Source organism: Aptenodytes forsteri, unplaced genomic scaffold (genome assembly GCF_000699145.1).
Source record: "Aptenodytes forsteri isolate BGI_AS27 unplaced genomic scaffold, ASM69914v1 Scaffold92, whole genome shotgun sequence".
In the NCBI taxonomy this organism is placed as follows: Eukaryota; Metazoa; Chordata; class Aves; order Sphenisciformes; family Spheniscidae; genus Aptenodytes; species Aptenodytes forsteri.
In genome coordinates, this window is record NW_008794581.1 from 4,405,346 (window position 1) to 4,417,060 (window position 11,715).

General features: G+C 38.2%; 1 protein-coding gene across 1 annotated transcript in view; it reads left to right on the plus strand.

Moving 5' to 3' along the window:
- Window positions 1-11,012, plus strand: part of LOC103893426 (cAMP-specific 3',5'-cyclic phosphodiesterase 4D-like) — an 85,617-nt gene extending 74,605 nt beyond the window's left edge. Inside the window, exons 3-5 of the mRNA XM_009272550.2 lie at window positions 4,597-4,633; window positions 9,661-9,734; window positions 10,949-11,012. Of these exons, the coding sequence (XP_009270825.1) occupies window positions 4,597-4,633; window positions 9,661-9,734; window positions 10,949-11,012 (175 nt within the window). The remainder of the gene's footprint in view (window positions 1-4,596; window positions 4,634-9,660; window positions 9,735-10,948) is intronic.
- The last annotated feature ends 703 nt before the right edge of the window (window positions 11,013-11,715 follow it).

Here is an 11,715-nt window from a genome sequence, read left to right on the forward strand (position 1 = left end):
AGGGACATGGTTTAGTGGGCATGGTGGTGTTGGTTTGATGGTTGGACTCGATGATCTTAGAGGTCTTTTCCAACCTTAATGATTCTATGATTGTATGATTCTATGCTTTAAACTGATACAAAGTGTCAAGATTCTTTCCACTAGTCTTATAATTTATGCTATAAAAATTGTATCAAGATTAACCAGGAATTTTATTTTGACCATATCTTGTCCATGAAAAGGTATGTGTCAAATTGGTGTAAATATGTTTTGTACATTTCCCCCCCTCTATTTAGACAGAGGTCTTATTTATCCTGTTTATGTCTCCCATCTGCAATACGTGTCCTCATAATCACTGACTTGGTATTCTTCACGTGTGCCTAGAAAGTCTTAATCTGAGTTTACTATGACCTTTACAAAGACAAACCTTATTCAGGACCTTCCTGGTGAAGCTCCGCACTGGCAATTGCAGACTCGCATTTCTAGTGGTCTCTAAGGTCTGGGACTTACTCCTTCTTAATGGGTATCTTGACTTTTTTCTGACCACGTTAAAAAAACACCCTCTCTTTTTTAACTGCATCCTAGCAGGTCTGCAGAATGTTTCTCTAGCTACTCCTCTTATTAGATGATTAAATTAAATTATCCCAACTTGATTAAGAAGTAAAGGTTATGCAGTCACCCTGTCTATCCTTGTGTTAATCTTTCTGCCTGCTTCTCTGTCTGTCCATGCATGCATCTCTAAGTTCCTTTTTAGTGGGGGCAAAGTTAATTACTGTCCTGTAATTGGGATAGAGGAGACAAATTAATGCCAATCTTGAGGAGAGGAAGCAAAATTTTTGTACTTTTTATTTGGCAACAGTCAGCTGAACATGTTCATCTAACTTCTGACTTAGCATAGCACTTCTATCTCTTCTCCAGGGTGGGGACCATCATAGGTTATATGGGGTGAGTTCAAGTATGTCCCATAGGAAAGTTTAGGAAGCAAAACCCAGAAAATTTGCAGAAGGCCAGGCTTCATCACTTTAACGTGGTAAATAAGTTGCAATGTCTTATACAATCTTTGGTCTGCTAATGGAAACTTGGTCTGTGTTTTATGTAACAGCGATTCATCTCGTGGATTGTTGTGTGCTTTAGCAGTCTTTTTTGATGATGGTGGATTTGATAATTTTAAATTTTGGGGCTATGTGAAAATTATTCTGCTTTCAAATCTGTCTTTCCTTTGAAAAATGAAGATGTGAACAAGTATGCCAGGCATTGTAGTTAACAGAGTCTAACACTGATGTGAACAATTTCTTCTAACCTTAAAAGTTAACAGCTCTGTGTATATTTAGAAGCTTGTGATATATTGCACAGGGTTTACACTCCCTCTTGCTGCTTCCGTGTATAGATGTGTGGCACTATCCTGTCCAGAATCTAGACAGAATCATCTATCAGCTTCCATATCATCTGAAAAGGAAAACAGCAGGACACTCATACATTGTAGTGTTTACTACACCACAGTACACTGTGGATTCATGGCACTTCAACTGAATCATACGTTCTTACTCTTCTGTACAAAAAATAACACAGACACTTTAGACGTGTCTGCTCCCTTTTTGAGCACTCTCACCTTTTCCAGATTTCCTGACCCAATGTGGATTAAAGATCAGTCACCACACTATGCAATTGCTTTTCTGTTCAAGTGGGTCTGGTGTGTGCTAAACTGCTTTGCAAAAGCTGTGAATATCTGTACTTTCAGTAACACGCTTTCACCAAAATAATGATGATTTCAGGAATTGTTGCTTTTGACACAAGGAGCATTTGAAAAGTGAAAATTAAATTCGGGGTTGATCTCAGTGCATTAAATTAATATTTAATAATGCCTCCTCTAAAACAAGCTACATTATTCTATCAGTGTTCCTCAATGAAATGCAGTCCAACAAGAGCTCAAGTAGAGTGAAGTTTGAAAATTAGAGGAGTGGGGTCATGCTATTTTATAGAAAAGAAAAAAAAACTCCAGGGCAGAAAGCCCAGAAACATGTCCTTGTTGCCTCTTAGAAGTGCCTCAGCATTCAAGGGGTGGCAAACAGGGGCACTGAATGGGAAGAAGAGCAAGAAAGTACCACCTCCAGTAAGGAAGCCCACAGGAGATGGTGAGAAGAAGGACCATCCTATTTTCATAGTTTTGCCAATCTACACTTTGACAGCTAATAACTATGTTGTAGCAGTTGCCTGGGAATTTGAAGCACTGGTGAATATTTTGTGCGTTTGTGTCATATGTTGGGCATTCAGAGTGTTTGCAACTGACAGATGCTTGTGACGCTAGAAAGAACTAGCTTTACTCTATCTGGCTTATTTACAGGTAGAAACAATTTAATGTTTTTGTTCCTTGTCCAGTGCTACTGCTACTTGTAAAACTTTCCATCTCCAGGATTCCGCCCCTTCATCATTTCCAAATGTGGAAATTAGACTAGATCAGTAAAAAATGGGTTTGCATATTGATTTTAGATACGGTTTCTGTGCAGAATTTGATTGCTCAGAAAACACACTCATTTCTAAGAATTTGCTCAACCCTTTGTTTGCTTTTTGCCTAAACAACCCGAGTAACAGATAAAGTGGGTAGGCATGAGGAAGACTGGCAAATAATTTACTTGAGGCTTTAGGCTCTTCCATTTTTGCAGAAGTCATTCAGATGACTAATGCAGGATTCCTTGCTCTACACAGCTGTGCCTCTTTTAAGCGTCAAAACAGAAGAGAAAATGGAGTAGCTATACGCAAATAGTAAAAATACTCTTTATAAAAGGGAAGAAATGAACAGATTTTACTGAGGAACAGGTAAGCCAGCTGTCACACAGCAGATAATACCATTTCACAGAATTTGAAGACAAAGAGCATAATTTTTCTGGAAGTGAGGTAGCATACATATCACACTATGGCTATTTAAGTGGAGAACAGGAGAGAAAAGGAAAAGATGGATGTGGCTTATTAGCTGAAGCTTATGTATGTAGCTTATTGTGCTGAAGCCTTTGTGTAGCTGTGTAACTCATTAAGCAATCCTGATCAGAAATTATAGTCTAGGGCATTTCCTGATGTTTTCATGACCCAGTGAAAACGTGAAGAGGTACTAAACCCAGCTGGTCATTAACTCCCCTGTTAATGCCCTGGGCTGATTCATGATGTCTCTAGTAACTGATTGGATTTGGCTTCATTGGGCAATTAAAGCCTCTGTGTTCTGCCCATGGTGCCATGTTTCTTCTGGTTTGGAGTGAGCATCAGGCTTACACGCTTTCCAGCCAGGCTGGGATTGTGGTTGCACCCGAAGCAACACCTTATTCCAACCACTCCTGTAAAGACCTTGTTAAAAGTGCAGACTTATTCCACAGGGTCTGTAAAAATCCATTTTTCTATTTCAAGTAACAGGAATAAAAGAAATGGTAATAAAAACAGCTACACAGATATTAAGCATTATGATAATTTTGAATATTGGGGAGTTTTGTTTCGTCCTTACAGGCTCTCTGGTTGTAATTTCTGCTTTTTTATTAGGTTCTTGCAATACCTGCAAAAACATTACTGTTTTGTGGACAGTATGTAAATTATAAGAATGATGTTGTAGCAACTCAAATGCAAATCATATTTCTCCATTTATCAGAAAGCCTTTTTCTGATTAGATTTTCATGGACTTGAAATCCATTGCTAAATACTCATATTTTATGCTTAAATAACATTAAAATAGCACCAAAGCAATGGTAATTTCTGCTGAAAGCTGCAACTTGTAACTCATCACGATAAAGTCACTGCAGGAAGATACAGGAGAATTAAAACCGGAGTCATATTGGATTTTTGTCTTTGGAAAATTTCTTTTCATCTTGATTGCTGCCATATACTAGATATGATAACTGAAAATTCCATGTTTTCCCTGTTCCTGTGGTCACCTGGAGAGGTCTGACCCCATATCCTCAGTGCTACAGATGCTACTCTTACGATCAACAGCCTTTCAGCTACTTGTATTTACAGGACTGTATTTTTTGGAAACCATTTCAAGTGGCAGCTTTCGGTGCTGAAGCGAAGGAACCCCTCTTTCCCTTCCTCCCATCTCCCCTACGGTGCGTCATCCCGGCACCGTGCCCATATGTCACCCTGTGGTGTGGGTGAGGTTGCCACAGCAACAGCACACACTCGGTCACACCCCCTGTAGCTACAGAGGTGTGAGTCAGTTTGAAAGTTTTACTAGGTTTTCATTCGCCTGCGATGTGCTGCCCAGCCATCTGCAGTTACTCACCCGTCCAGTGCTTACAAACCTGCTGGTAACCCTCAATGGGGTCGCTTTAGGTATTTTCAGCTCCATCCTTTGGGATGAAATCTCTGCAGATCGGTCCTGGGCAAGTCGGTCACCTGCCCAACCCCCAGCGCAGAAACCGGCTGGTTCATCAGCCATCCCATAGACATGCCAGGCAGTTGGGCAATAACTAAGTTGATATTTACTTTTTAAAGGATATGTAAAGCAGTGGTAGTGAGTAACTGCTGAAGAATAAAACTGGAGTTACCTACAGTGCACTGTAAAACCTGATTTTCTTTCTGTTAAAGCAGTGAGATAAGTTTTCAGTAATACCTAACTTACAACTCTGCTCATTTTTTCAGACATGGAGATGACTTGATTGTGACACCATTTGCTCAGGTAGGCACAGTTTTGCCATATTTCTCACATGATCTTGCAATTTAAAGGCCATATGGCCAAACCAGTTGTTTTCCATTGTTAATATTATATAAGGTATGTTTGCTTGAGACAAGAAAAAAATGTCTAAACAGAAAGTCATAAAATTCCCACTGTTATCTATACCTCTCTTTTTTAATGCTTTTTGATTAGCTGAGAAGTTGAAGTGCAACAATACAATAAACACCTTCAGCTGATCTCTTATCAAATACTGTAGCAGACAGTCATGATGCAGACAAATCTGTGTTATCTGTTATTCTCCTGCTTTTTATAATTACAATTTCTCCTTTTGAACATCTTTTATGCATTCAATACAAGGTAGTTTTTAGATGCAAGATAAGTTTTACCCAGAATACTTATGTTCCTTTACAAAACCATCTCTATGTGTTTGATTTTTCCATTCAGATTCTGTTTTATAAAATCAGCTCATAATTCTATATAATTTAGATCAAAACTCCACAATTTTTAGCAATAGAGCTGTCTTGTCATGTATGAAAAGTTAACATTGATACGAACTCATGATGATCGGTTTTACTCTGTAATAGATAGGAATGAAAGTTAATTCAGTGTAACTACAGGGGGAAAAAATAAATCTCGAACTCATATGTGATTGAAGGTGAATGGAAAGAAAAAGGTTGAGTCACACAGCAGTCTCAAATAAGAAGAAGGTGTCCAACTTCCGTTTGAATATGCAGGTTGCTTTGGTCTAATGATCACCTCTTAAAACAATTAATATTTATTTAATAGGTTATTATGTATTTAATTATATTGTAAGCAGATACAGTGTTTATAAGACACTGGCTGATCAAATCCTTAATATGAAGAATACCTTCATCTCTTATTAGCAGGTAAAAGATTAAGCCAGGGTCTTTTATAAGAATACTTTAAGATCTCTCAAATGGTAAATATACTTCAACAATTACGGAAGAGATTACAGGAAAAACAAGAAAAAAAATGTAAAACCACTTCTGGTTTTAGTTCCTCAGGAAACAACCCTAAGTCTTGAGCACAGAAAAAATACAAATTGCATGGTGGTCAAGCAAACCAATAATATTTACTATAGTTGAGTTCATGTTTATTGTCACCTGAACTTTTATTATAAATTAATGCCACATGGATAAGACAGGTTATAGTATGCCTAGAAAAACAGCAAATATTACACCCCATTTGTGGCTATTTTTTTCCTGGGACAAAACACCCTATTTGTTTTAAGGGCAGTTTCATATTCTTGTTGGCATTGATGGACGTGCTTCAGCAATTAGAACAGGAGCAGTTGAATGTTACTGCTACTCGCACCAAGGTGCTGTAATTGATTATTTGAGAGCTTTAAGTATTTCAGTGCAAAACCCTGTTAGGAGTGGTTTAAATCAACCTGTTTTCCTTTGCATTGAACAGGAGAAAGACCGCCCACAGGGTGATTTAATCACATGTCACATTCCCTGACACAGGGGGAATTGAGATGCAGTTGAGAGAGCGTGCCTAATACAGGGGAAGTGACATCTGATTAGACTCTCAGGAAAAACGTAGCTCTTTTCTAAAAATGATTTGAATATGCAAAATCCCATTGCCCAGTGGGGCCTGCTCACAGACTGCATCTGCAGCTAAACACAGGGCCCGCCCCTCTGAGTTACGTTAGCAGTATTAGGACCTCACTCAGGACTTCAGAAATTGGATCCTGTGTGGCACTACACATCATACAGACCACCCTTTTAATGTCTTCCTAGAGTAATATTTCATCATGTAGATGCATTTTTGTGTTGCAAGCAGCCAAAGCACCATTTTAATCCATTCAGGGCTTCCTGGCGGCAGTAGTTCATGGCATGTGGGACACATGTTGCAGCTATTTCAATCCGTCCGTATTTTCTTCAATTGATCAGGAGTCTTGTTTCATCTGATCGTGAGCCACCTGGTGGTAATAGTTCCAATTTTAGCATTTCAGTTACTATTCAGCACATCACCATGGTAGTGTGGCTGCATTTGTTAACTGGAGGCAGGATGGCACGCTGCGTCCACCACATAGAATCTGGCCCTAGGACAACATAATTTACTATTTTTACCAGAATGGTATTTTGTAAGCTAAAATTAAAAAACCTATCACAAGGATATTATTAGTTGCGCTTCCCTATATTGTAATATACCGCAACTGCTGTAATTTAATTATTTGTACAATTTCATTTTTCAAAATAAAATAATTTTGAGTGATTTGAAATTTAAGGACCAATTCTGTAGTTTTTTTATTATCAAAAAAGTTTGATTTTTAATTCACTTGCAACTGTTTGTATATAACTTGATTTTGAAAATAATATTATTTACTTAATTAAAACCTAATTAATTAATTAAACCTAAAGAGGTTTGCAGGTGACTGGTTGCTTTTTGCTCACAAATCTTAACTCTAGAAACATTAAGCATAAGTGGAACCACTGTGGACAGAGAAACTGTCACTTAAAGCAAATTATAATAAAAAATTGAAATATTATTTTATGTACTTATACTATAATAGACTTATAAATATTAGTATCTTTATACAATAAATCCAGTTGTTTAGCTCCACTGTAGCCAATGGCCAAAGTTTTTGTTGTAACTTTTACATTCATTGCTACATATGTGGGGACGCCTTGCACTTGCAGAAACTCAAAATACGTGCATGTATGCTAAAGCAGCTGGGATGCTGGGCAGATTCTGGACATTTCACCCCTGGATCTACAAAACAGTTATCTCATCTGCCAGAAGAACAAATAGAAGGACATACAAACCAAACAGTCGAGTCTCTGCTTTCTGAACAAGGAGAGATTCATAATATCTCAGACAGTGGAAAAATCTGGTCAGTGGGCATAGTGTTAGGCACAGTGGAGAGACTCCCTCACTGCTCTTCAGGGACCGAGCAAGGCTCATTAGCCTCCACTCGTAACTGGACCTGAGCAACCTTGCAGCTCTGCACACTTCTTTCCCCGGCACCCCAGGTGCTAAATGTCACGTTATTTCAGATCCAACACATACCTCAGCTAGGTTCATGTTTTCACGTGGCATTGTGCCTAGCCTACCAACCTTTCTGAAACTCAGCCCTGCCCAGCAGGTACAGAGTCATTCATTGCAGTCCAGCAGAGGCAGAGCTAATAAGCATGGCTGTACCTGAGATCACTCACCGAGGAGTCACTTAGCTACTTTGTACACGTTCCCAATTCTCAGTGCACCTGAATATACAGCAAATTTGAGTCTAACAGAGCTTATTGAGTAGCAACTTGCAGCCAGGAAAACCGACTATGTTTTTTCATGGCCTGAGACAGCTCTGGGAGCCACATAGATATGTTTCTCTGATAATATGTTTGTCTGATAATATGGTAATATGATAATACTGTTTCTCAGATTGCACATACAAGCAATCTCAGCATCCTGGCACACATAAATTGAACCCAGGCAGATTGGCCAGAGAGAACTGAAAATGGACTGCAAGTCACTAAAATGTGTGTCTTACCTTAATAGGCACAACTTTTTTCTGTATATGCTTTCCTTCTCCTTCCACCTTCAACTTATCCTTTCCTTTTACAATATTTTCATACTTCAGCAGTTTTTCTTTGTATTTTATGTATTCATTCTTGAACTTTTGAACTCCAAGATCTTCTTTCCCCTTCTGCTCAGTTCATGCCCGATTTCCATCCATGTATATCCAACATCTAAATACATTTGTTAGTGTCACTGTACCCTGGGCATGCAAATTTGATGGCATATATAATTATTTTTATTCCATGCTGAATGTAAAATATGTGAGTTTGCCCCCTGATCTTTGGAAAGGAAAACATAATGAAATTAATACTAATTAGGCAACAAATGTATGTTTATTTTTATTATCTTAACTCATTTGGGAATTACCTACAACAGCTTGAACACTGCCAGTCATTATTATCTCCTGAATATTTTCTGTCTGTTACAAGCTTTCACTAAATCCTTCTTTTCTCTTCAGCCTCCTACCCCCTTCCTACCTCATGTATAACTTTAAGGGGCTATGAAAAGAGGGTTGTATCCTCCTCGACTCAGACCTCTGGAACCCAAATTCCCATTCCCGCCTTTGTTATTCCTGGGATGGGATCACCAGGGAACAAGCCCAGTCTGGGCTGAGAAACACAATGGGCAACTTCTGCAAAGACACACCAGTGATTAGTGTTGCTGCCTCCTCCCGTTCCCAGTCTGGTTCCAAACAACTCATGGTTCCTCTCTGACATCAGCTTGAACTGCCTCTCCCTAGTCGGAGAGGTGCATCTTATTATCCTTACATGGTACAAAATTTGTTGCATTTATCCAGCTACCTTCAGAAGAGAGTGCCTACGTCACTTATAACAAGAAGAGACTCCCCTACTGCCTCCACTAGCTGCTGTCTTGCATGAAATTAAGTCCAGAAAGGAAGTAGTTCATTTATGTCATCTTTCCCAATATGCAAAGCTTATAAGAGCCTGCAGACATTTCCCACCTGCTCAGATCATACCTTCCTCTTACTCTGGCCTTCTGAACTAAGTCCCCAAATCAACTGCGCCCCTTAAAGGAGCCACTTTTATTTTTCCTGGCAGTCTAGACAATCTCATTCCATTTGTCCTTTGAGGTTTGTGGGGGCTGAAATGTAAATGGAAAATTCTGTAATCATTTCTTATGCATGAAGTATTAGGCTTGAATGGACTATTATCTTCCAAACACGAATGCTTTTATGGTCATTTTAAAGAACTAAGTAGTATTCTGTGAAAAACTTTCCTCCTCTTCAAGTAAGTCTGCCTTTAAACAAATAATGAGTTGTTTATAAGGAAAAAAAAGAAATAAACTATTGCCCTTGTACTACAGACATGTTCTTGTTAAATAATGGTCAAAGGCTTCAGACAAACCAACCCTGGAAACCTTTTACAGTTGTTTTGCAATGTCCCTTCCTTTTTCTTTCAGCACAGTGGAGCAGAGATAAATCAGTTTCACCTGTGCAGAAATTTAGACTGAAACCATTTTGTCTATTCCAGGTGCTGGCCAGCCTGCGTACTGTACGGAATAACTTTGCTGCATTAACCAATTTACAAGATCGGGCACCCAGCAAGTGAGTGTCAATTTTTGGCCACTGAACTTCTTGCAGTGATACTTTTTAAATGTAAACTAAGAATAACAATTAGATGTTGCAGATTTCAGTCTGTGCCACCAAACCTGCATAAAACATGTGGATGCGAAATGAGTTTATTAATCCCTTGAAGATGCTATACTTGATAGCTGAGACAACAGCCCCCTTGCCTACTAATTGCTCTTGCATTGCTGTCCTTGCATAAACTTGGAGTGGTTTTGTGCAATTTATATGATTTTCAATAAATTAGTCATATGTCAAAGATCATTCAAAGATGATCATTCAGGCAGTCTGAGTCTTGCAAATGAACCAAAGGGAGCAGAGAGCTACACTCATTGTGAGCTACTTGCGTGATCTGAACCTAGAACTCTGCCTAACTCATCCAAGATAATGACATCCCACTTACCCACAGTAGTTCATGATTATAAATGAGACGTTATAAATATGATCTTTCTCCAGTCGTGTTACAGCGTCACAGTTAACATTAGTTACACTGGCAAATTTTGTAGTGGAGTCATTTCCCTCACCCAAAATGTGTGTCTCTAGAACCTGTACGTAATTAGCATTCCAAAGGCAGCTGCCTACCATTGCATATGCAGTGCCACCAAAAGGTATTTCTAGCCCCGTTGGTTGGGATAAGCAGACCCTATGTGGCCCCTGCTTGCAGTCATTCACATCCCTATGCAGCTCTGTCAGTCCAGCAACTTCTAGCTTTCTTCAATGGGCAAAGCAGTCTACTGAGCTGTTCTCCTTAAAGATTATTGTGAAAGGTATATGCAAAATAATGTGTGAAATGTATATGCAAAATAATAAAGTGAAAAATAATTTAAAAAAAATATTTCAGGTCAGAGAATGTGGGAAGTGCAAGACATTAGAATAATGGTAACTATATATATAAATCAAACTTCAAGCTAGGTATATGCTCTAGGTATGATTAGGCAGGTTTTTAACGAACTTGTAAATTCCTAAATTGTTCGTCTCTTGGAGTTCCCAATCTGCAGAGAGGCTTCAGGGTCAGTTGTGAATTACCTTCTACACTAGAAAGAACTATCTGTTCTAAACGAACGGGTTTTTTGCAATGCCAGGGTATTCCAGTTCCAAATAATTTCCCAAGGAAATGAATTTTCTATTTTATTATTCAAGGATTCAGTCATTTGTGAGTTTATCAGGCTTATACCTTTTTTTCTTTTAAACAGACGATCACCAATGTGTAACCAACCATCAATTAACAAAGCAACTATAACAGGTAAGAAGAATTAATATGACTAAAATTCCTCTGTGAAACCATCATGGATTTCTAAATTTAATATTTATTTATAAAAACGTCTCACTGAAAACTGCATTTTATAATAATAACCTTATATTGTTTCATATCCTTGTATCTGTTTTATTAAAGAGGATTTGAGTCATGTGGTGACTCAAATTGGTAACTTTTGGTGTTGTATCATGTTAGCTTTCTGATTTCTGTCTTATTATCCTGGTTTTAATCTAAGTTCTTTCCCAATTTTTTTCTCCTTCTACACCAGTGTGTGACCATGTCATGATTACCTTCATTAGTAACTTTTTGCAATGAAATGTAGTAGAAAGAACCGGTATGAGGAATGCATTGATCTTTCATTTGGGACATGGAGTTCTGTAGCTATACCGAGGCAAAGTCTTTGCATTACAAGCCCTTAGGCAATGAGGCGAAATTTTCAAAACTGACTTTTCTGATTTAGGATGGTAAATTCTATTTCTATAACATTTGTAGGTGAGTAAGAGAAAAATAATTCCTTTGTAAAAGACACTATTATTTCTAAAGAAACATTAACTTGAAAACAGGACTGGCATTGTAAGTTACGTGAACACTTCTGAAAATTTTACCCTGTGACACTTTTGGTTGTTATTATGATGGCAACTTGGTCTTGGACATCTTTATGGGAACACACTTTATTTGTCCTCATATTTTTTACATCATGTTAAT